Genomic DNA, 25,387 nt, shown 5'->3' with positions numbered 1-25,387 from the left:
CCCCGGACCTCTCTGGAGTTCCCCCATCACTGATCATGCTTCCCTTCAACAGAGAGAATTAGAAATTCATGCTAGGGCCTAAGTGGCCTTAGCAGAACTAGTTGAGCCTGTATATCCACAAGGTTAAGTAGAGCCACCCAGCACAGGGATGGATCTGGTATCCTGGAAACAGGACTATTACCACAAAAGGACAGTGCATCTAAGGTAAAACTACTGAAATGATGGAGGAAGGAAGAGAGGTTACAAGGAATGGGGTGGCAAGAGACTGTATTGATCCACTTTGTTCTATATCTGTTCAAATACTGGGGTGCGGATAAGGGCCAGATCCTCAGTTCGTGTGCATAAATCAGCCTGGCTCCGGTACAGTCCATGGGAGCTACAGATGTATGTCAGCTGAGGATCTAGCTCCCTTTCTTGTTCTTTGGTTCATTCTGTGCCCCATGAACTGTGTTCCTGCCCTTTATTCAGTTGCTTCACCTACCTGCACGTGGGAGCCTCAAGCCCTCTTGGGCAGGGACTGACTTATTGCCCACTGTTGATTCCCTGTTGCTTAGACCTATAAGCATCTCTCTGTTTGGCACTTTCTTGCACAGCTGCACACCTCATTGGGTATCTGATATCCCCACACATCCACCCATGAGGTCAGTGTTTAAAGAGATGGGGCCAGAGGTTTGCACCCTCATAGGTACTTTCACTGTTTTGCTTATTTGTCATTGGCTCTCTTTGCAGCTGGCCGTGCTGATAGTCTTGTCTCTGTTGGTGAAACGCAAGAGCCTCTATAAAAGCTCTTGGAATGGAGCACCTGGACTACTGAGGTACCCAGAATAACCCCATATCCACACCTCTGCACACATCCACCAACACTGCTCCCTTTGCCCCACAAGCAACCTTGGCTGAGGTTTACATTTGTTTTCATGTGACTCTGCACTCCCTGATGCTGTTCAGACTGAAATTGCTGAAATCTCTCAATGGCCCAGATTCCTCAACTGTCTCTGGTTTTGCCATCCGAAAAGACTGTGAGCACAGTTCGGTGGGTGCACCTATTAGCCATTGGTTTATCTAGTGTTCCGATTTGCAGAGAGTCGGCTGTTGGGTAGCTTGGCACCTTGGCACTTTACAGCATGGCATGTAACTAGGCTAGGAAGTGAAATGGCAGATGCAGAATTCAAGGCTGTGTTTCAGACCCCAGGCTAGAGCAGGAAGGGCTGGATCAGGCTCTTTCTAGTCAAAAATTTCAGCTGTCTTCAAGTTCACAATAAGAATTTTAAAGTTTGGAGCTTTATCTAACCTGACCTGAACCACCTTCTCTTTACTGCTTTCATGGCTTTCCCCTCTTCCACTCCTCTTCCCCCACCAGGATGACCTAAGAGCATGGGGAAGCTTTTCTTTAGGCAAACTAAGAGCTATGACTAGGATTGTTGCTTCTGAGTCACTCTGCCATTCATGTGGCAGCCCTGATAATAGAAGATTAGGGTTGGAAGAGACCTCAGGAGGTCATCTAGTCCAACGCCCTGCTCAAAGCAGGACCAACACCAACTAAATCATCCCAGCCAGGGCTTTGACAAGCCAGGCCTTAAAAACCTCTAAGGATGGAGATTCCATCCCCTCCCTAGGTAACCCATTCCAGTGCTTCACCACCCTCCTAGTGAAATAGTGTTTCCTAATATCCAACCTAGATCTCCCACACTGCAACTTGAGACCATAGCTTCTTGTTCTGTTATCTACCACCACTGAGAACAGCCTAGCTCCATCCTCTTTCGAACCCCCCTTCAGATAGTTGAAGGCTGCTATCAAATCCCCCCTCACTCTTCTCTTCTGCAGGCTAAATAACTCCAGTTCCCTCAGCCTCTCCTCACATGTCATGTGCCCCAGCCACTTAATCATTGTCATTGCTCTCCACTGGACTCTCTCCAATTTGTCCACATCCCTTTTGTAGTGGAGGGACCACAACTGGATGCAGTACTCCAGGTGTGGCCTCACCAGTGCCGAATAGATGGGAATAATCACTTCCCTCGACCTGCTGGCAATACTCTTACTAATACAGCCCAATATGCCGTTGGCCTTTTTGGCAACAAAGGCACACTGATGACTCATATTCAGCTTCTTGTCCACTGTAATCCCCAGATCCTTTTCTGCAGAACTGCTGCTAACCAGTCGGTCCCCAGACTGTAGTAGTCCATGGGATTCTTCTGTCCTAAGTGCAGGACTCTACACTGTCTTTGTTGAACCTCATCAGATTTCTTTTGGCCCAACCCTCCAATTTGTCTAGTCACTCTGGACCCTATCTCTGTCCTCCAGCGTATCTACCTCTCCCCCCAGCTTAGTGTCATCTGTGAACTTGCTGAGGGTGCAATCCATCCTGTCATCCAGATCATTAATGAAGATGTTGAACAAAACCAGCCCCAGGACCGACACCTGGAGCACTCTGCTTGATACCGGCTGCCAACTAGACATCGAGCCATTGATCACTACTCGTTGAGCCCGATGATTTAGCCAGCTTTCTGTCCACCTTATAGTCCAATCATCCAATCCATACTTCTTTAACTTGCTGGCAAGAATACTGTGGGAGACCGTATCAGAAGCTTTGGTAAAGTCAAGATATATCACATGCACCATTTTCCCCATATCCACAGAACCATATGGATCATGAATTCCCATGATCTTACTGTTTAGTCTGTAAATCACCACGCATGCCTTTGAGGCAGTAGAAATAAGAATTATCCACCCCCGAGAGAGGTTGCAGCTCCATGTTCCCTGCAAATGTGACAGGGACACTCCGCAATGACCGTGAAGAACCACCTGTGTCCTTAGGGCAGCTCAGAGAAGCCCAGTGTATGGCTATGGCAGGGTCAGGTTGGGGCTCAATTTCTTCCAGCTAAACAAAGGGCATGGGGGACCCATCCAGATACCTTGGTGATGAGCAGTGCAGGAAAACGGGGGACACAGATACATCCCACTGGTCACTCAATGGGGGCTTTGTGGTAACTCCCCTAGCCCAGCTGTTGTGTGATACACCTAGTGGTTACCCTTTGTGGCAGAGACAGGTGAATGTGGTGCCCCAAACCACTGTGCCCTTCTCTCTCAAGCTGTCTGCAGCAGAGGGAAAGGTGGTCTCCATGGAGAGGTGGGGGTGAGGTGCACCCTATCTGTTCTCATTCTAACCCTCTTCTTTCTCTCCCCCGTCCCGATTGTTGCAGCCCTGTGAATTTCTTGGAGGCAGAGGGCCACCAGGGGCTGGTGGCGGCAGTGTTTGGAATCCTCTTCTCTTCTATTTGTGTGCTGGTGCTGGATACTGACCCCCTGCCTTTCATTGCCAGCTCCTCCCCGCGTAGTCGAGGTAATGCAGGTGGCACTGGGCCATTTCTTTCTGAAATTCGCGGATGTTTTGCTGTTTCAATCCACTGGGACCCTCAGAAGCCAGGGCTGTCCCCATAGGCTGTCCCAGGTGGGCACAGGGATCTCGTTCAGTTCCGGTGCAGGCTTTCCTCTAACTGGGTGATACTCTGAATAACTGTCTACATTTTTTGGTTACTTTTCCCCCCATGCACACATTCGTTTGTTTTTAATATTTTAAATGTGTTGGGCCCTCCCTGGTCCTGCCCCTAGGCAACATTTGGCCAATCTATTGCATGCCCTCTCGCACACAGATCAGTGCGAACATACTCCAGATTTTCAGACAGCGTGTGCTACTGCTAACAATGGACCATTTTACAACTGGGGGAGGTGGGAGGCAGGGCTTTGTTGAAAAAGCCAGGGCTGTTGTGACTCAGGCCAAACTTTGTGAAGCAGCCTTGTGCTCTGTCAGGCCCTGTGTAGTACTGCCGTTCCATCACTTGCATTAGTACTGGTGGGGCCTGCTGTAGAGACACTGGGAAGCCAGAGCTCCAGTTGACGTGAATGGGAGCTGCAGATGCTGAGTTCCTTGAACCAAACAAAACCAACTGGGGCTGGAGGGGAAGCGCCTTGATCTAAAAGGTGAGGATTCATCTGAGCTTTATATGGCAAAGCGAAGGCATCCCGGCAGTTAAATTCTGCTAAGCGAAGGCAGCACCGCTAAGGTCTCATCCAGTGAGCATTTTGCATGGGGCAGGCTGATGGGAAGCCTTTGTGTGATGGTGGTGCCAAGGGGAAGAGAGGTGCCATCGCTGGCTGGTCCCTGCATGCTGTTAGCATGGACTAGATTTCCAGTCTCCAGCTTTGGGTGGCTTAACATCTCCTCTTAACCCCATATGCAAGTCAAGGGCATCACTTTGCCTATTAATCCTTCTACTGAGAGCTCTGCAATTTTGTTTTTTCTCTCCCCCCACCCTTGTCTAGAGTACTGGAAGATCATGGCTTTGCTCTATTACCCTGCCTTCTATTATCCTTTAATTGCATGCGCCACAATCAGACACCGAGCCGGGTACTTCGTAGGCTGCTTGCTCTCCTGGTGCCACTGTCTGGTCCATATCTGGCAGAAAGTGGACTGCCCTCAGTCGCCCAAGGTAAATGCAAATGAGATGCATAACATGGGCATTGTTCTTCCTTCCTGGTCACATCAGCTACTAAAGACATCTCCAGGTAAGTGGAAAGGGAGTGGGGATGAATGGCTGGTGCTTGGAACTGGGAGACTCTTTCACGGTGAAGCCTCAAGTCCGGTCCTTCTTGAAGGAGCCGAAGGTGTGCATAAATGTAATGCAGGCCACATCGGAGCAGAGCCCTTGCAACCTCCTAACCCAATGCAGATGGAAAAAGGCTTTTGGCTACTGCTGTATTCTGGGTATCTGCAAGCACCTGAGGAACCCTAGACTGTGAATCTGAACTGTTTGGATGGAGGGGAAACAGGAGCAGGAAGTTGTAGTAGTCTATGTACTGTGACCTATGTACAGGCTTGTGCTGAAGTATGAAGTGATAACCACACTTATCAGCTGTCCCCTTCTCCCCAGATTTACAGGTATTATTCCCTGCTGTCTTATGTTCCTATTATCCTCTGCCTCGTTGTCCTGAGCATTTGGTATCCAGTGCTGCTTGTCAGGAGCTTCACACAGGAGAAACCAGATGCTAGAGAGGTAATGCACTGCAGCTTTCTGTTGGATCTATGCTATGTTTACTTTGCTAAGAGTCAAAGAAAATATCAATTTCACCCCTTATGTTAGTTCTACTCCTGTGCAACAGTTATGTACCAGTTATTGGTTCAAATTTTGATCATGTGTGTGAGCTAATTAATTACTGAATGAGACTTTAGTGTCTGTGACCAGAGCTGAAGATGTGGCCACATCTGCTCTGCTGGGCACAGAAGAGACAAAAAATGTGGCATGAATCAGACAACTTTCAAGAAATATGCCATTGCCTGTATTTTATGTCTTTTAATACACATTTTGGAGTGTATTGTCTTACTGGCATGAAATCTGGTTAGTTCTGCAATACTTTAAATGCCATGTGTATACTTTTTTTTTTTTTTCTTAATAGCAGGCCTCTCCTGTTTTTATGTGCGAAATAGATCATTCCCATTTTGTAGTGAAAATGCCTGAGGTACTGATCTTGGTTCTCTGAAGTCCATGGTCACTGAATGCTTTTGACTAGTCATCACTCTGCCTGATGGTTTTCTCATATTGTTTCCACATCTGTCTGGCCTTCTACTTAGAGCTTATCTACAGGGAAATTTACTTGCAGTAGTTCCCTCTGTGGACACACTCTTATTCCTGAATAGCTACTGCGTGACTTTTTAAAATTCACGCCCCATCCTAATCCAAAGTAACTTTCAAGTGTAAACAATCCCTTAGGGGCGAACTTGGGTGGCCCCATTCGCCAATTGTAAGGCACACTTTCCACATCCAACTTTGCACACTAGGATGATTATCTATGTGCGCAAACCGAGTGCATCACTTGCTCACATGCTATTTATGTCTGTGTCTTGTTTGCAGGCTTAATCAGCTGAGTGGCTAGAAATGGCTGGGTGAAAACCAGAGGCAGGCTCTGCAAAGGTGGCCCTGTGTGTTTCTGTAGGGTTAGGCTTCAGGAACCGACTTAGCTAAACACTATGCTGTGAACAGAGCCTCTAGTTCAGGCTTTCTCAAACTTTATTGTATTGCAACCCCCTTCTAACAACAAAAATTACTACATGACCGCAGGAAGGGGGACCAAAGCCTGTGCCCCACTGCCCCGGACTCGGGGGCCAAAGCCCAAGCCCTGCCACCCTGCAGGGCACCGAAACTTGAGGGCTTCAGCCCTGGGCGGTGGAGCTCAGACTTTGGTTTCAGCCCTGAGCCCCAGCAAGTCTAATGCCAGCCCTGGCGACCCCATTAAAACTGGGTTGCAACCCACTTTGGAATCCTGACCCGCAGTTTGAGAACCACTGCTCTAGTCCAAATTCTGCAAATATTTGATTAGCTTTCCCCCCTGGTATTTCATTACTTCTGGGCTCCAGCTAAGATCAGAAGCTGGAATGGTGGGGAAGAGGCTGTTCTAGGGGGAACTTTTGGCTTGCCCAGAAAGCGGAGGAAATCAATGTCCCCATGAGCTTGCAAACCTAAGGGTGTCAACTGAAAATCAAGCTTTTATATGTTCATTTGAGCCAACCTGCTGAGCCTCTTCACTCAGTTCTATTGACTCTCCAATAAACCCTGTCCTGGATTCTGTGTTCGTCACTTCCCACCCACCCCCTACTCTGGGGTTTGCAATCACTTAAGTTACTTTTTAATCATTCTTCCAAGCCAACAAACCTTCCTATTTTATCTCCTCTCTGCTGTCACTGGGGGGAGGGATAGCTCAGTGGTTCAAGCATTGGCCTGCTAAACCCAGGATTGTGAGTTCAGTCCTTGAGGGGGGGCCATTTAGGGAATTGGGGTAAAAATCTGTCTGGGGATTGGTCCTGCTTTGAGCAGGGGGTTGGACTGGATGATTTCTAACCCTAATATTCTAAGATTCTAAGGGCCTAGCAGGCAGCCTTCCTCCACATCCAGCATTAGCCCTGTTTGAAAAGACACTGAACTTCCTCTTTCCTTGCAACATCCTGATTGCACCCCAGCCAAATGTCATTACATGCAAGGAGGATTGGAAGGTGCTCATCTCTCAAGCTTGAGTTATCAGTCTTTAATACATCTGTTCTACTGGTGCTTGGTCACCTCCCAGTATCCTACCCCTTGGAACTCAGCTTCAGTCAGAGTCCCATAATGCTGCCATTTGGTACTTTAGTTGCTCCCACCAATGCGCAAGGTGCTCCTGTCCTTTCCTAGATCTCCCAGAATAAGAGGAGTGTGGCTGAAGTTCAGTGCATAACAGTGGTGCTGGAACTACGGGTGCTGCTGCACCCCCTGGCTTGAAGTAGTAATAAAAAACACCAAATACATTTCCATAGCTTCTGTCATCAGCATTTCAACTATATAAATTGTTCCAGCACCTCTGATGCATAACAAACCTCCTGTGATGAGAGCAAAGCAGCTGGCTGTTGTTCAGCAAGGGAAGGCTTCCATTTTGAGTTGTCTTGGAATGATCCAGGCTATGGAAGCCATCTGCTGCCATCATTCTGGGCTGCAAGGAAAGAAGGCAATTAGTCTAACTTGTTCTAAATGCCTGCCCCTCCTACTTCAGAATAGGTGCTGTCAATGCTAATTCTTGAACCTTTGCTGGGAGTATTGCCTATTCCCTACCTGCTCCCTCTGGCTGAGCTCCTGCCACTTGCCACCTCTGTATCCCAAGTTCTCCAGGTATCCACGTGTTAGCTGCCAGCTGTTGGCACACTGGCGGTGCCCACGAGTGCCCCAGAGGGCAGCAGGTTTATGGTTCTGGGTTTTTTCTTGTTGTATTTGGAGGGAAAGAAAATCTCTCTTCTGTGTAATCTCCTTAGCTCAAAAAGCTTAGGCATCAATGGGTCCCATTCAGCCCAGAACTGGTGTCTCATTGTTTGCCCCCTAGGTTTTCATGGCAGTAGGGGATAATCCCTTAGGATCAGACAACCTTTGTTTGGAGGATATGGGGGGAAACCTATTTAAAAATGTAATAACACATACTCCCTCCCTGACCCCCAACCCAAAATACAAACAAATCCACACCTTGCAGATTTCTTAGTGTTATACCAAATCCTGGATTTAGTCTAAAGAACCCTCTAGTTCATCTAAATCCTATTCCCAGTGTTTCTTAGCATTGGACTGAGTGTTTTCCTTTTGGTCGGTCTGGTATCAACATGGTCTTCCGGATTGGAGCCTGTGATCCTCACCTCTAGATTGATATTTAGTCTCTAGTGAATGAGTCAGTTTTCTTCTGGAGTGACTGACTCAAATGTTTTGTTGTAAAATGGCAATAAAAATTGTTCATCTAAAATGGGGATTGGGTAACTCTTCTTGGTGGGGAAGTTTTATTCCTATAGTTGAATGCAACTGCTTAATGTCCCTCTATTTGAAGGAAGATACTGGGGGCACGTCTTCACTATCCGTCGGATCGGCAGGTAGCAATCGATCTATTGGGGATCGACTTATCGCGTCTAGTGAAGACACGATAAAATCGATCCCCGATGGCTCTGCCGTCGACTCCGGAAATCCACCACGGCAAGAGGCGGAAGCGGAGTCGACGGCGGCGTGGCAGCGGTCGACTCGCTGCCGTCCTCACAGCCAGGTAAGTCGACCTAAAATACGCAACTTCAGCTACGCTATTAACGTAGCTGAAGTTGCATATCTTAGGTCGCCCCCCACCCAACCCCCCCGTAGTGTAGACCTAGCCTTAGTGTTGAATGAATTCAATATTGGAGGCTGCCAGTAGATGGTGCAATGCTTTCCCTAAAGAATGTAGGGAAGGGTTTTCTTCAGACGGGACAAAAGGGAAGCAAGAATTGGACAAAGATGGACACCTTTGAGCACAGGGCTACCTATAGGGCCTTTGTAGATGACCACTTTAAGGAGAGAGAACCATAGCATTGATTCAAGCATCCGACTGTGTCCTGTATCCAAATAACAAGTGGGCTTTTGTGCTGCTTTCTTTAAGGTTGTAGGGAGTGGCTATTATAATGAATACCTGAAGACTATCCTGGCCAAAAGAACACACAAAAGAAGGTATGGCCAAAACAATGCTCTTCCTCTTCCGCAGGAACTCTGCCTGGCTCTAATCCAGTGTTTCTCACTTGGGGGGTTGTGACCCTCTAGTCACTAAACACAATGGGGGGTTATGAATACAGCTATGTTTTAGTCACAGGTATTTTTAGTAAAAGTCATGGGCAGGTTGTAGGCAGTAAACAAAAATTCACAGCCCGTCACCTGTCCATGACTTGTACTATATACCCCTGATTAAATCTTTGGGGAGGAGGGTGGCCTGGGGGCACCATGGGTGCTTGGGGAAGAGGGGGGGGTTCAGCCCAGGTGGGGGTGCTGGGGAAGAGGAGGGGGGGACTAGGGTTGCCAGGCATCAAGTTTTCGACCAGAATGCTTGGTCGAAAAGGGACCCTGGCGGCTCCGTTCAGCACTGCTGACCAGGCCGTTGAAAGTCTGGTCGGCGGTGCAGCGGAGCTAAGGCAGACTCCCTGCCTGCCATGGCTCCACACAGCTCCCAGAAGTGACCGGCATGTCTGGCTCCTAGGTGCAGGGGCAGCCAGGGAAGCTCTGTGCACTGCCCACACCCTGAACACCGCCTCTGCAGCTCCCGTTGGCTTGGAACCATGGCCAATGGAGCTGCGGGGGCGGCGCCTGTGAGTGCGGGCACTGTGCAGAGCCACCTGGCCCCTCTGCCTAGGAGCTGGACATGAGGGCCGCTTTTGGGAGCAGCATGGAGTCAGGGCAAGGATGGAGCCTGCCTTAGCCCTGCTGTGCTGCCAACTGGGAGTCACCTGAAGTAAGTGCCGCCTGGCCGGAGCCCGAACCCCCCACCCCAGGTCAGACCCCCCCCCTCTGCACCCCAATGCCCTGCCCCAGCCCAGAACCCCCTCCTGCACCACAAACCCCTCATCCCAGGCCCCACCCTGGAGCCCTCACCCCCTCCCACACCCCAACCCCCTGCCCCAGCCCAGTGAAAGTGAGGTAGAGAGGGGAAGAGCGAGCAACAGCGGGAGGGGGGATGGAGTGAGTAGGGGGAAGGGGCCAGGAAAGGATGTTGGGTTTTGTGCCTCCCTGGAAGTGGTAACATCCCTCAGCTCCTAGGTGGAGGTGCAGTCACACAGTTCTGCATGCTACTTCCTCCCCGGCTCCGCAGCTCCCACTGGCCAGGAACCGTGGCTAATGGGAGCTCCGGGGGTGGTCCCTGCAGGCAGAGGCAGCATGCAGAGCCCCCTGGCTGCACCTCCCTCTAGAAGCTGAGGGATGTCACCACTTCCGGGGAGCCGCCCTAGGTAAGTGCCCCCCAGAGCCCTCACCCCCTCCCGTGCCCCAACTCCAGCCCTGAGCCGCCTACCCAAACTCCTGCTGGGGGGGCGGGGTGGGCAGTGGCCGGTGCGGCTGCACAAGTCACGGATTCCGTGACTTTCCATGATTCCATGACCTCCGTGACAAACTCGCAGCCTTAGTTATGAGACACTGAAAACTTCATTACAGTCTAAAGCAAAGAAAATCTCTCCACACACCGTTACCCTCCAACATCAAGTATTCTGTCACTCTCAAAACACACACATTATAGGTGTAAATGTAATCTATACTGGGTTTCATACATAACCATCATGTTGTAGTTCACACAGGAATTCAGGGTAGTCCTATGGCCCATCTCATAGAAGGGTCAGACTAGACGATCCCACTGGTCCCTTCTGACTTTGGATTCCATTACTCTTGTTATCATTGACACTTCTTTACTCTTATACCAAATGTAAGGGCATTTTGACAATTTTGACTTCAAATGTGGGGTGGCTGGCCCAGAAAGGTTGAGAAACAGTGCTCTGAACAGTGCTATTTGCTGCTGTTCAGAAAGGAAGCTGTTCTCGAGTAGCTGAGGAGGTGGTAAGCTCAGGACCACATGCACTGGCCGGGCTGTGCATGGGGAGCCTGGGGCTGGAGTGGCTTGCATGCTACAAGTCAGGACTGAGGTGTATTGGCAGAACTGTGTGTACTAGCTTCATCAGAATTTCCACCCAAGAGGGAAGGCTGTTGGTGCTGATCGATAAGCATTAAAAACCAAAGCAGTGCTTTTGTTCTGGGCCAATGTTTCATACCTGACTCATCACAGTTTTTCCTCTTCCAGCTCCAGGAAAGTAAGTCTCCTCTCAAGGGCCCAGATGTATTTACGTTCTTACATCTACACACCCCAGGAAGGTACTGTATGACAAGATCTTCTGATGCGCTCTTAGGCATATCAGGGTCTCTGGCACCAGACTTCCTCCCATGTGAAGTAACTGTGTTTCTTGGCGCGCGCGCTCTCTCTCTCTCTCTCTCTCTCTCTCAAAGCATCTATGCCGAGGCAGCTGCCATCCTAAATATGCACAACTTCTCAATTTGCATGAACTGTCATCTTTGTGAGAGGAAATTTGGGGCATTGCAAGGAGAGTGCTAACTCCATTGGCATAATATCCTTGTGTCCCAGATTGCATGAAGGTTTCTGTGTCATTAGGCTTCTTCCCTCATGCACTTGTTTAGCAGTTCAGTTGACTGTTGTTGCATCGACAGACGAGTGGATGGGTGGAATCTGGATGAAACCATAGTGGTGGGGATGCTTTTGAGTGGAAGGAGAGGGGTCAGACAGCTATGAATGGATGTAATGAAACTGGATGGATGGCGAGAGTGACTGATACTGTGAAGGAATGGAAGCCCAGATGGATGCCTTTTGCTAACTTCCACCCTGCTGCTCGTAAGCCCCAAGCTGGAATTGGTCTCCTGTCTCATATGTTCCCCTATCATTCTGGGATTTCAGGGTTCCAGGTTCCTCTGAAGCTGGTTCTCTCTGTAACCACAGCCGTGATTGCTGTTTACCAGGTAAGCCTGTAGCAATGTCCCTGCTGGGCCCGTGGTTGGCCATGACCGCATGTCCTGTTGTTTCCCATGCCTTACTTTCTATGTGAGTGGGGAAGCAAGATGGGCAGCCCCATCCAACTGCCAGGCTACCCCACCTGTCCCACCCCTTCTGTGGCTTGGCCTGGGCACTGCGAGGGTTCTCCCGGGAGCAAGCAGGGTTAACCTCAGTGACAGGCTGCATTGTCCCAAGGGTCACTCCTGCCTGACGGAGCCTGCAGCACCCCTCTGTACTCATTGCTGCTGTCACTGTGCCGTGGCAGGGTGATCAGCTTCAGTAAGGACCAGGCTCTGGTCACAGCCCTGCTTTCCATCTGCAGCAGGGCCAGATGTGGCAGATGCCCACAGCTCTCTCTGTTGGTGTTCATTTGGTGTGCTCCTGCCAGCGCATTGGGTGAGAGACTGGAACTGAGGACTCCTGCCCTGGCAGCCTCAGGCCAGTCCTAGTTTGCATACCGGACTGGAGTTTTTAACCCTTTTCTTGCTGTCACCTTTCCATTGTCTGAGGCTCTGGCACCCACTTCCCCCTTGCTTCCTCCACTCCATGGCAGTGTCCAGGATGTGATCAGCAGCTGCTCTGGGGCGGGAGTTTACCACAGTGGGGGTGGGCAGGTTGTTGGTGTATGTGCATGAGCACACTCCCTTGCACACTGTCTGTAGTGCTCACTAGGCTTTTGGCTCACAGGTGGCCTTGCTGCTGCTCGTCGTCTTCATCCCCAACATTCAGATAGTGAGGGCAGGGATGACAAAGGAAATCACTGTCCTGCTGGTTCAGTTTGGTGTCGTGCCCTCGGAGAACCCGGGCGGTGTCCCTGGAGACATGGAGCGGGAGCTAGACACCGTCAGATACTATCTCTGGTCACTGGAAGGTGAGTCTCTCCAAGTCTGTCGAGCTTGATGCTGAGGGTGCCCATGATCCCAGTCCCGTTTCCCTACCTAAATCCTGGGCTGTCTGTGTAGGGGCCCAAAGGCCTCTGTCTGGTACAGCATGGACGATGGCAAGGAAAGCTTGAAGGGGGTGTTCAGTCTATTCCTCCCCCCACTTTACACACTCCTCCATCCTGGAGCTGTCTGCTGAGACTACCCAAGAAACAGGCCATTTGTCTCTGTGATACTGAAACTTACCCTCAGGATCAAGATGCACCAAAGAATTCATGACCTCTTAACATTTAAATATCAACTCTTCCCATTCAACTAGCACAAAGTTGCACAGACCAAAGCAAATTCCCAGCTCCCCAGAGTGAGAGGGCAGCAGTTGCTTGGGTTTGTTTTGTCTATCTCTTTTTAATGAAAAACTAACTAACTAAATGGAACTAAGGGCACACCAGTCAGTCACTGAGCCATCTGTCCCTGTGTAGCAGGGCGGTGACCATCAGCTAGACTGGCTTGCAAAGTGGTATGTAATGTTTGAAACAGGAGTGTGAGCGCTGTGACTCTTGGGTTCTGTCCCTGCTCCTGAGTGTGTCACTAATCCCATTGTTTGTGGGTATGCAGGGAGGTGGGGCATGGTTGGTGCTGGGAGAGAAGTTCCTGGATGTAAGAGATTAAAAGTTCAAAAGTCTGATCCAAAGAAGTCAATGGGAGTCTCTTCATTGACATCATTGGACTGTGGGTCTGCCTTGAGGCCGCAGTTCAGCAAGGTATCAAAGCACATGCCTAGAGAAGCATACGAGGGGTCTCACTACTCAAGTGCTTCAATGAGGCATGTGCATAGGTACCTCACTGAATTGGGGTTCAACAGCTGATCTCATGGGGGGGCGCCCCATGGTAGTGTTGGTGGGAGGGGTTTGATAGGAGAAACTTTCAGACTGGAGTGTAGTCATGGGAATTGGGATGATCTGAAATGCTGCACTGTCCTCGGAGTCTTTCCAAGAGGTTGGTTTGAAATTTGGAGGGGACCTGGTCCTCTGAAAGGATGCCAGGAAAATTAATGTAACAGGACTCTGGTTGCCAGTCACTGGGAGGTGAGTGCCTAATGGTGCTTTGATGCCATTGAAAATTACTCCCACTAACAACTTCTAAAAGGCCCAGAGCATGTTTTTTTGCGATGATCTGTCTGAAGTCTCTCCTTCATCTCCCCTCTGATTCATTTTCCCCCAACACACATACACTTTCCCCTGCTTTCTCTTAGCATTAGGTGCAAAGGTTTGCCATGTGGGCTGGCTCAGTGCAGGGGCTGTACATCAGTTTGTGGTAATGGGCTCCAATCACAGGGAAACTCTAGAAACTGGAATACTGGGCTGCTGGGAAAGGAGTCTTGGACAGTGAAGAGGATGGCCGAAAGGTTAGGGGAGTAGCCTGGTACTTGGGAGACCCCAGTTCAGTTCTCTCCTCTGCCACATGCTCCCCTATGTGACTTTGGTCAAGTTGCTTAGTCTCTCTTTGCCCCTATTTCCCATCAGTGCAATGGGGATAACAGCTCTGCCTTGCCTCACAGCAGGTTTTGGATGCTAAAGAGTGTGAGATATGGTGGTGATGGAGAGCCAGAGCTGGCCCTGTTTGAAATAGTTTGTGTGCCTCTTACTCAAGCAGGAGATGTCAGCTTTTTTCCTGACACTTTCCAGGCCTGGAATTTCTAGGCCTGGTCGCCAAAACTCTCACCAGGCTGCATAGCAGAGTTCTAAAATGTGGATGCTGCTGCAAAAGCAGAGAGGTGGAGACATGAAAAGAAAACCCTGGTCTCGTGCCAGCAAACGAAGAGTGCTGTGAATGCCAAGCAGGGAAGGGGGATAAGAGGAGAAATGTATCCACAGTCAGCAATTCCATGCTACAGATGCTATTGTTCAGGCGGACTTTGATATGTGTTGGAATTGAGCAGATGGCTTCTAGAGTGCGGAACTACAAAGCCCTGGTGTGGAGGGGTGGGGGACTAGCTAATTCAAAGCCCCCAACAGGAGGACAGGCAGATGAGCTCTTGGCTCTGTTGCCTCTGGCTAGCATGGTGCCCCCCTTGTTCATTCAGCTTCTCCTTTATGCACTTAGAACAATGGCAGCACTTCCTTGCAAATAGTGACACACTAAAAATCCTGCTTGCGATTGTCTTCCTGACCTCTCTCTCCCCATTCCAGCACCCCCCCCCCCTTTTCAAAGATATTTTTACAGCCTGTCATTCCTTTCACACTTCTGCTGGCTGATTTCTACTGTGACATTTTGAAAGCGTCTAACCGTTTTTGTAGACTTGCTAAGTGCTTGGAGAGGGAGTGGGCGTGGGAAGAGAGTGGGTGACTGGTAATGACTGTGGAGCCTGTCTCTGGATGAGTGGTCCTTTAAAGAGAGGGGTCCTGCCCCACCTGTAACATTTAGCTCATCTCTCAGGTGGAGAAAAGAAGTGAAGTCACATGCTGAGTAGGTCACATAGCTAACTCAGGCCAGAGGGTAGGGGGCAGAGACCCAGAGGGAGATTCCAGGTAGCGAGCCCTGGGAGTCACTCACTGCTTGATTTGAAGAGTGAAAAAGACTTGGAGTAGCTGGGCACAGCTTTGAGACTGGGGTGACTGGCTCTTTCTTGTTTGTTTTGGACTTGGATAGCCCAGGAGGGATGGACTCTTGTCTTTAATGACCTAGCTGGAGGCTGTCACTGCAGCCACCAAACCAGGTTGGAAGGCGGGGATGTCTAATCAGGCGGCAGCTAGCTCAAAGCCAGACTGCGTATTGTGGCTGCGGAGTTCTAATCCTAGGGTGATGGCGTGTGTCTGTGTGGGTCTGTAGTTATCAGCTGTCATTCCTATCGGGTGGGAGTTCTGTTCCATGATACAAGCTGGCCTGACCTGGCTCTTTGCACCACACCCAATCACTGGAGGAGTCAAGCATGTGGGAGGCTGCTGATCCATGTGATGCACCTGTGAGATAGTGAAATATTCTCCCCATTTTACATGTAGGGAAACTGAGGCACAAAGGTTATGGAAAATCTCACAGGCAGAGCCAGGAACTGAACTCGAGTCCCAGTCCAGTGCCTTAACCACCAGGTGGTTTCTCCAGGTGATAGGCAACCACATTAAGCCATCCCATTCCCCTCCTCCAGTTTTAGCAAAGTGGCCGGGGATCGAATGGGCCGTGGATGCTAGCGGAGATCCCTCTGGGGGAAGTGTGCTAACAGGACAGTGCTGGGAAACCTGATGCTGCCCTTGCATATGTTGCAGTGACTGCATAAACAGAGCCAGAAGTCATCTAGTTCTGCCCCTCTGGCACCTTTCACCAGCGCTAGAGATGCAGCAATGAAAATGCCACAATAAACTTGTAAATCAGTGTCGGAGATGTGTGGGGGAAGGTCCATTGGATGGTGGGCAGTGGCTGGGTGCAGTTCTGGATCTAGCACAATCCATTTTATTGCTCTGGTTCAAATGACAGCTGTCCCTGTCTGCTCCCTTACAGTGTGCTATGTCTGCTCCCTTGTGCTCTCCTGCCTGCTCACCTTCTCCATGCTGATGAGATCCCTGGTGATGCACAGGTGAGAGCCTGTTTCTGCCTCTGTTCCCAAGCCTCACCATGGTGGACCAAAGAGAGCTTTCCAAGTCTCCCCCACCCTATCCCCTGTCTGACCTCTCCCTGGGTAGCGGAACGTGGGGAGACTGGGCCTGTGGGTGGAGTGAGGGACTCTCACATACTCACCTTCATACTAGCTTTGTTGCTTACCCATCTGCTCTGAACTCCTTCAGGGGTTAGGATAACCCCGGTCATGGAACCAAAATGCCCCCCCTACACACACCTTTCCTATGCTGTCAAGTATCAGAGGTGTAGCTGTGTTAGTCTGAATCTGTAAAAAGCAACAGAGGGTCCTGTGGCACCTTCGAGACTAACTTGTTAGTCTCGAAGGTGCCACAGGACCCTCTGTTGCTTTCCTATGCTGCCTTTGGATGCATAAAAGGTCTATCTGGCCTCTCTTTCCACAGGGCCAATCTGAAGGCTCTGTACCGAGGGGATGTCCTAGATGTCTTCTACCGTGCCCAGATGCTCTGCCCTTCCCAACAGGCTCTGGTCTGTTGGATGAGCTTTGCCAGTTTCCAGACTGCATTCGCCTGCTTGGGTAACTTCTCCTCAAAGAGGAACCAAACACTCTGTTGGTCCTTAGGCCTAAGAGATGGTGTTATGCGCTGGGGCTTTGGAGGGAAGAGTCGAATTGTCACAGGCTGTAGGTAACTGCTCAGGTGTAGTTGAGATATGCAGGGTCAGCTCCTCAGCTGGTGTCAATCGGCAGAGCTCCACTCACAGTCAATGGAACTGCCAGGATTGACACCAACTGCAGCACTCAGGAAGCACCACACCAGGATACGGAAATGGAAATAGTTTGGTTTGTCAGTAAAAGTGGAACCTTCCACGGAAGACAGATCCTTTGTTTAAAATTCCCCCGAATCTTGTTTAGTAGGCATGGATACCTCTCTGATGGAAAATCTTTTGAGCAGCCCTGGTTAATAGATGTCATGAGCATGTTCCAGACATAAGTAGGGTATGTTTATAGATAGCATTAAGCCTATCGGAAGAAGCTACATACACACCTCTACTTCGATATAACGTGACCCAATATAACACAAATTCGGATATAACGTGTTAAAGCAGTGCTCTGGGGGGCGGGGCTGCACACTCCGGTGGATCAAAGCAAGTTCAAAATAATGTAGTTTCACCTATAACGCGGTAAGATTTTTTTTGGCTCCCGAGGACCCGCGTTATATTGAGGTAGAGGTGTAGTTATGACCCCTTGGAAAATCCAATAGACTTAGTAACCCTGTACTAAACCCCTATTAACCTTTGATAAGTGGAACAGAAACAAAGGTTGACCATAATGGGCAGGCACTAATTGACCCTTTTTGGCTATTTCAGCAGTGAGACCAAGGGCTGCATTGGGCATGGAGCCTGAACTCCCTTCCCACCACCCAAAAGTAGCCTCAGTCATAGAACATCAGGGTTGGAAGGTACCTCAGACGGTCATCTAGTCCAACCCCCTGCTCAAAGCAGTCCCAATCCCCAACTCCCCGATCCCTAAATGGTCCTCCTCAAGGATTGAACTCACAACCCTGGGTTTAGCAGGCCCAATGCTCAAACCACTAAGCTATCCCTCCCCCCAGGATGGGCTGGGTTTCAGATGTGGGAGGGGAAGCTTGCCCAGTCTCTGCCTGGTAGATAAGTGGTGGGCTTCAGTCTGCAGGGCTGTCAAGCTGCACTTTCCCTAGTAGTGAAGTGGCAGGCCTGTAGCCCTCATGATCCGGGGGGCAGGGCAGATTGCCTTAGGGATCCTGAAAGAACATACGAGTCACACATCCTGATGCTGGGAAGTGATGCTTTTCTGAACTCCTAGTTTTAAAGTCCTTATAGTGGTGAGCTGAATGAATTAGCAGTGTGGTGTATGGTCTCCAGCTGCTCACCTTAGATCAGGTTAAATGAATCGTTGGTCCTGTGGACCCTACTGGTCTTGGTGTGATTGTTATTAAAAATCACAGTTCCAGACTCCAGAGCTGGGTCTTCTCAGTGTGACTAATGAGCCACATGGTAAGAAAATGCTGATCCCCCAATTAAATCCATTAATGAATTGTGGGTGAGTGTGAACATGACAGAGTAGACCTAGTAAGTTAACACATAGGTGAGAGGGGAAGTAACAGGTTGTCAATGGAATTAGGTTGAGGTGTTTTTTTTTTTTTTTTTTTAAAAGCAGCATAAAGGAGTTAGGTGCATGAGGTGAGACTTACAAAAGCATGTAGGTGATTTAGGGGCCAATTCCCATTGATTTTCAATTATTTAGATTTAATAGCAACAGAGTGCCTAACTCATTTAGGCTACTTGGAAATAACCCCAGTCTCGATGTGTAGTGTGTAAAGCCAGGTGAACTCCAGGCATCTCCCAGAGCAGAGGTGCAACCACATAAGGAAAGGGAGGTGGGCCTTGGAATAATGGTGCAGCTCTGAGGAACGTTAATGAGAGAGTAAATCGGGTTAGAGGAAATGTGTCTGTCTTAACACCATCAGTGGTGGTGTGCCCACTTAGTAGAGACTGATAGTGACTCCTCCATCCATCTCCTGGCAATTTTTTACCCCTTCCACTGTGGCTGATGCTCTCTCTCTCAAAGGTCTCCTCACCCAGCAAGTGATTTTCTTTGTCTGCACCGTGGGCTTCACCTTCCTAGTGGTCATTCCACTCCAGTCAGGCACAAATATGCATCTGTTTAAAATCCTGGAGAACATGTGGTAAGTGCTCTTCAGACCCAGCAGGTGGCACTGGGGAGCTCTGGGCTAAGGAGATGGGGAATGGGATACTCAGTCAAGTCACAAAATGACCTCTGGTGGGCAAGTGATAAAGACAAAGTTACCAGCTGCCCTTGAAGAAACAAACTTCACAGCCCAACTGCATCATGTCAGGATATTCCATCCAAACATCATTGCGATTCTGCATCCTGATGCAATGCCATGGGGGGGCAGGTATATTTGGGGCTCTTCAATTGCCCTTCTGTACAACAGGACCAGCTCTGGCACAGTTGGGGTTGTCCCATGGATTTGGGACAGGTGGCAACCCTAGAGCTGCATCTTCCAGCTGCAGACATGGACCCCAGGCTAAAGGAAAGATTATTCCACCATCCTGATTACCCTGTGTAGCTCCCTCCTTGTGCAGGAGGCATTGCACACCCATTAGACTGACTTGTCCAGTGCCCAGTGTTTTCTGAAAACCAGGCCCTTGCTGCCTGCTGAAGGAGTGGGCTACAATTCTCATGCAGCCATGACCAACTGTGTGTTTTGGGGACCTCACATAGAGGCTGTTGAGAGACTGGCCTGGCAAGCAGGGCTCCAGATCTGAAGTTTCCCAAAGTCTGTTTTTCAGGGCTGCTCTGGTCCTGGGGCTTGGTTTGGGCCTAACACTGGCTGCATTGACCCGGATATTTATGGATGCTTTTAATGGCCTGGTGGCCTGAGTTCTCTTCCTTCTCCTCCCCACCCACATTCTCTGCCAAATCAGGACCATCATGGCAAACCATCAAAATATGGTTTGGGTTTCCCTTAGCTCTAAGCATTGATTCACCCTCCAGTGGCAGGTACTATGGAATAATACTGGGCAGACAAGTCAGCACAGGCCAGACTGTGCTGTGAAGCTCTGAGCACCAAGGCTGCCCTGCTCCCAGGAGCTCCTAAGGGGTAGCAGCATGGTTGCCCTCCCTAGGGCAGGCCAATCCCACTGTGAGGGAGCTATAATTCATTCACCCTTGTTCCCCAGAGGACTCTGGCAAGTGGCAATTTCTGTGCTCTCATAATCATAGGGGCTGCAAATTGTCTAGCCCCTGAACACATGTGCTGAGCTCCTTCTGCCTCTCCTGCCCCCCATTTGGCTCCTCCAGACCATGCCATAACCTGGCCCAAACATTCAGATAATCTACTCTATGAACAACTGACAGGCAAACATACTGACTAGAATCTGCCTCTTCCTTGTCTTCTCCCTTGCCCAGGCCCTTCTGGCTGACTCTGGTGCTTGCTGTGGTCGTGCAGAACTTGCTTGCTCATTTCCACTTCCTAGAGAAACACCACCTGCAGAAGGAGCTGACCAACAGGTGAAGGGGTGCTGAGAAGCTAAACATGCACACTGCTTTGTCTCTGGTCTCAGAGGCTATAGGACACCTAGTCTGGGTTTGGTGCACGTGGCTTTGAACAAACCTGTATGCCGGGTGACATGGGGCGGAACTGTATGAAATGCCAGAGCTGCATCTGAGCTTCCAGTTCCCCCAAGCCTACCTCACCTTGTGTTCACCACAAGACTTGAGAGCTCTCCTGGTCTCACAGTGAGCCCATGAGGCAGTGCCGTCCATCCAAGGACCCCCCACATCTCCAGCACTGGTGAAGCTTCCCAACACCCTGTCAGAGGGGATGGTAACTGCTGAGGTGGAGCCAATGGATGAACCTCAAACTAAGTCTCAGGATGCCTAGGACTGTGTGATCACCACCCCATTTGCCTTTCCAGTAAAGAACAAATGGGGTGTAATCAGGCATGGACTGACCCCTGCAGCACCTCCTGCTGGTCGTCTCAGGAATTAGCTCACCTAGCATCCAGAGCACCTTCTGCAGGCCAGGTGTCCCACCTGTCTCTGGCCCCCATGTCCCTCCCGGTGCCCTTGGCTTGGGTGCTGCCTCCCTGGCAGTACCCCCTCTCTCTGGGTCTCCCCACCTAGGGGAACCCCCACCCCCATCCCAATGTCACCTCAGTCGTGGCTACTGCCAGTCACCATCTAGCCCCCATGCCCTGGGGCAGACTGCCGTCTATCAGCCAATCATCACAGGCAACAAGGGGTTTGGACTGGCTGCCTTTACCCACCCTCAGGTTGCCCCTCTGCAACCCCAATACCTATGTGGGCCTAGGACCAAGCCCTGCAGCCTGGGGAGTTGCTAGCCTAGGGCTTCTCAGCCCCCAAGGCCTTTCCCCAGCCCTGCCCCACTCTATGTCCCCAGTGAGTTCCCTGCAGCCAGGCCTGTCTGTCTCTCCCTCCTGTCAGAGGAAGACTCCTCAGCTTCTGGCTGCCTTATAAGGCTGAGTGGCTCAGTTTGGGGCATGGCCTCAGCTGCAGCCACTTCCCCAATCAGCCGGGATTTGGCTCCTTTTTACAGCCCCAGCCCTCTGCAGGGCTTTTCCAACCCCTTCAGGGCTGGAGTGGGAGTTCACCCTGCTACATGGGGATTTCATCTATTCCTGAGATATTAGGGCAAACAGGGACCATTGATTGTCTGGTTTGGTCCCCTGCAGAACACAGGCCAGAGAACTCATGCAGTGAGCCCAGGACATTACCTGAGCACAGTGGCCAACAACCCTTCTCTCCCCGAAACCAGGTCCAACTTCCCAGCATGCCTGTGAGCTCTGGCTAGCCTCCTAAAAGCTGCTTTGTTTGTCTTTGTGGTCACTTGACAGAGAGTCTGTAAAGTCCTCTGAGATGCCTGGAGGACCAAAGGGGCTAATGGAAGCTCCACTGCCAGCCTCCTTCAGCTTCCCCAAGCAGTCTGGTAGTGTGGAAACCTTGGGGAGGGATAGCAGGCTGTATGCCGGACTAACACTGGGCATCACTACTGCAGCGAGTGGCTCTTTGTCAGGTTGGAGTGGGCTCCTTGGCCTCCTGGCCCTATTGTTTCATCTCTGCCTCGTTGCTCCAGGCGAGCTCTCTGCATCATGACCTACCTGCTCTTCCCCATCAACGTCCTGGTGGGGGTCCTGGCCGGGGTCTGGAGAATGGTCATTTCTGCACTTTACAACGCTGTCCATTTCTGCCAGCTGGACATCAGCCTGCTGAATCGGGGCGTTGAGGCCTTTGATCCAGGTAAAGGACACAATAGCCCCCTCCTGGAGCCAACATACACTGCTCCTCCATGTCCTGGCATTTACCCACGGTGGGCATTCCTCCCCTGGGTCCAATGTTGTAAATCCAATGGGGTGCTCCTGGTGAATGTGGCTCTGGCAGGATCTGGGTCATAGACGAGGAATGTCTGTCTGAGGCTAACCTAAGGATCCTGTGCATCACATCTGATGTAGGGATCTAACTCCTGGACTGTCCCTGGGCATGGAACCTGGAAACAGAGTAACCTAACTAGCCATCCTGCCACGTTTAAATGAGAAACAGGGCCTGGGCAGCTTGGCGTTGCCTGCCTGGGGTTCTGTGGGGGTGAATCTGGCTTCCAAAACAGCACTGCATGATTATCTGCTATTGAAAACCTGCTTCTTTGAAATGTTGTAGGTTTCCCTGTCCCCCCAGCTGCTTCTGGTGAAACTTGACTTTTCTTGACACCAAAGCTGCTGGGGCCTAGGGCGTGAAGCCCACAGCGCAGGTTCTAATCTCTGATTGCACTGGTGTGAATCCGGAGTGACTCCAGAACTGCTCTGGATTTACAGAACAGTAGCTCAAATTGAGATTTCTCCACCCCCTGCAGTCTGTTCCTCTGTGGAGGAGGAGAAAACCCTGAATTCTGCGCGCGCTGTGTGTGTGTGTGTGTGTGTGTGTGTACCTGCATGAGTGTGCACATGCTCTGGACTCTGCTACATGCTCTGATACATGGCCTATTCCCCTCCAGGTTACCGCACTTACTGTCATTACTTGAAAATTGAGGTCAGCCAATCACACCCTGTGATGAAAGCCTTTTGCTTCTTGCTTCTCCAATTATGTGGCCCAGAGGGGCAGACAGGACTCAAACCCACTGATGTGGAAGAAGGTGAGATCTTGCTTCCTCCCCGCTTCCCAGTTTTGAATGAGTGCTAAAGAACTGCTAGCCAAGAGAAGCAGCATTTCCTGGTGCCAGGGGGAGTGTCTGTGGACAGACTCCCATGCTGGGTGCTGATAGTGCAAGGAGCTCATGTTGAAAATGTCTGGTCTCATTCGCAGGCTGGGTCCACGTGTTGGTTGCCCTTCTAAGGGAGGGCTGGGGAGTGGTTTCACCCTTCCACCAAAGGAGCAGGAGGTGCTATGAACAAAGGAGGGTGTAGAATTCAATCTATCAAGGGCAGTGTCAGCAGAAATGTCCCACGGGCTCCCCCTGAAAGCGTATCCTCTTCCACTCCCCAGTGCGACGTGGCTGACTGGCAGCCTGGTGATATGGGGGTATCAGTGCAGGTTCCTTCCTGGCTCTGCACTGCCAGGCTGTGGGTTCCTCTCCTCCTCCCATCTTTCTGCAGGGGCACGCACAGGGCAGGGAGAATAATCCCCCTTCGCACGGAGACATGGTGGGCACTCCCTGTAGGAGGAGGGAGTGACGCTGAGGTTTCCTCCTTTTCAGGGATCCAGCTGATGCAGCCTGTGAAGGGGCTGCTGAAGGCATCCAAGTCCAAGCAGACGAGAGCCCGGTGGGGGCTGGCCTACACCCTCCTCAACAACCCATCGCTCTTGGCCTGCCGAAAGACTGTGCTCTCCGACCCCACAGCCAACGGGACCCAGTATTGCCCTGCCAAGCCCTGACCTCCATAGAGGAGCCCTCCCCTTTCTCTGGGAAGTGTTCCAGCTCTGCTCACTGCCTCCTCTCTCCTTCTCATGTGTCCCACCGCCCCACAGCAGCAACCTTGGCTCTGCGGAGCCCTAGAGCAAGGTTGCACCCCATTGCCTGCCTGCCTGCCTTTGAGACCAGGGCTGTTTCCTTAGGGCAGCATGGAGCTAAGGGGGATGGTCTGCCTGCTAGTTTTGCCCAGAGACTGAGCTTTAAAGCCACCCGAAGCCAAGTCTTTGATCCTCATGCTACACCTGGGAAACCTGAAGCAGCTCAAAGGTCCCCCTTAGGAACCTTTCCAATTCAATACCTGCTGGGCTCACAAGCGAAATGAGTTTGATGGTCTCAGAATTTTTATCCCAATTGCCCTTCCATCATGCAGTTTAGCACCTTTGAGTCTCTGCTGAGAGGAAGTGGGGGCTTGAATGGGAGAGAGAAGGGGAGCTACAGAATTGGGGGGTGTTAGCCAAACTGAGAGGAAAGAGCTGGATCTGTCCCTAGCCTGCATTTCAGAAGGCACCACCATCTTCCTCCCCACCAGCCCCTCAAGAGCCTGTACTGGAGTCTCACCTGGATCCCCTTAGACACACCAGGTAGTGGCAGGTTTTTTCAGATTGCCTTTGTGCCTTTTTCATGAAGAGGCAGCCATTCCACAGAAGAGCCCAGCGCTAAGGAGATTCTGATGAAGCTTTTATGAAGGAATATGGCTTCATGCCTTTAAAGAAAAAATCACTTTTTAAATATATTTTTCACACCTTTTCTATGGTTTTTAGTCCTAGTTGCTGACAGGCTGGGTCTGATAAATAGACTGCAGGTTCTGTAGCTTTGTAAAATTGGAAATGTGCCCTTGATGCTTTCACAGCAAGATGGCAGAGTGATCTCTCTGTTTTGTGTGGATCCTCTATGCTGTGTGTCCCTCTGGCTTCTCATACTCTGCTCATGTCCTTGCCTCCACTTTTCTGGCAAACTGGAAGCATCTGTCATCTTGCACTCCCTGCCCTATTTTTTTTTTTTAAAACAAATGATTCCTTGAACTCTGCTCTTATTCTATGAGAGGTGGGCAGGTCAGATTGGGAGTGAGCTGAGCTAGTATTTGTAGAATACAGTGAGTTTAAACCCCCTTGGCATGGTGAGGTGGGAATAATAAATAATATGCCTTTCCTACTGCTTGGAGAATGCCTGTTCTGTTTTTGGTCTCCCATGAAAGCAAGGGTGAGGACAAGGGTGATGGAGGTAATTGAGGGGGGGAAGGGCAGAGAGGAGTGGGAAGACTGATGTATCAGGGCCCTTGTATATGACCATCTCTTGCCATGGTTAGTGTGACCATTTGGTGCGTGGCTGAGGGCATTGTTACATTCAACTGCACCCGACAAGAGCAATCCCAAGTCACAACGAAAGCAAAGCAAGACATAAGCAGGTTTCCATGATTTAGTGTAGACGGGACCTAACCGTTGTCCCTTAAGCCATGGACAGCACAAGGCTTCACAGTAAGGCTGGCTGCAAACGTTCCTTCCAGTGTTTTTCAGTAGGTTTTCAATTGTGTGTGTGCGTGAGAGAGAGAGCAGGAGCGAGAGA

General features: G+C 50.5%; 1 protein-coding gene across 6 annotated transcripts in view; it reads left to right on the top strand.

Annotated features, from left to right (window-relative positions):
- STRA6 (signaling receptor and transporter of retinol STRA6) overlaps positions 1-24,976 on the top strand; it is a 60,644-nt gene extending 35,668 nt beyond the window's left edge. For 4 of the 6 annotated variants that reach the window (XM_054040984.1, XM_054040985.1, XM_054040982.1 and 1 more), the window contains 16 exons: positions 730-815; positions 3,198-3,337; positions 4,318-4,484; positions 4,926-5,048; positions 8,380-8,589; positions 8,956-9,023; positions 11,128-11,198; positions 11,794-11,855; positions 12,577-12,760; positions 16,263-16,338; positions 16,781-16,914; positions 18,946-19,063; positions 20,311-20,412; positions 21,998-22,161; positions 22,910-23,047; positions 23,609-24,976. In XM_054040984.1, the coding sequence (XP_053896959.1) occupies positions 730-815; positions 3,198-3,337; positions 4,318-4,484; positions 4,926-5,048; positions 8,380-8,589; positions 8,956-9,023; positions 11,128-11,198; positions 11,794-11,855; positions 12,577-12,760; positions 16,263-16,338; positions 16,781-16,914; positions 18,946-19,063; positions 20,311-20,412; positions 21,998-22,161; positions 22,910-23,047; positions 23,609-23,787 (2,022 nt within the window). In that variant the 3' untranslated portion in view covers positions 23,788-24,976. The remainder of the gene's footprint in view (positions 1-729; positions 816-3,197; positions 3,338-4,317; positions 4,485-4,925; positions 5,049-8,379; positions 8,590-8,955; positions 9,024-11,127; positions 11,199-11,793; positions 11,856-12,576; positions 12,761-16,262; positions 16,339-16,780; positions 16,915-18,945; positions 19,064-20,310; positions 20,413-21,997; positions 22,162-22,909; positions 23,048-23,608) is intronic. The other 2 variants (XM_054040986.1, XM_054040987.1) reach the window with 2 other exon arrangements.
- The last annotated feature ends 411 nt before the right edge of the window (positions 24,977-25,387 follow it).

This window comes from Malaclemys terrapin, chromosome 10, assembly GCF_027887155.1.
Source record: "Malaclemys terrapin pileata isolate rMalTer1 chromosome 10, rMalTer1.hap1, whole genome shotgun sequence".
NCBI classification, from domain to species: Eukaryota; Metazoa; Chordata; order Testudines; family Emydidae; genus Malaclemys; species Malaclemys terrapin.
Note: the sequence above shows the minus strand (reverse complement) of the source record. Positions and strands in the feature narration are given on the sequence as shown.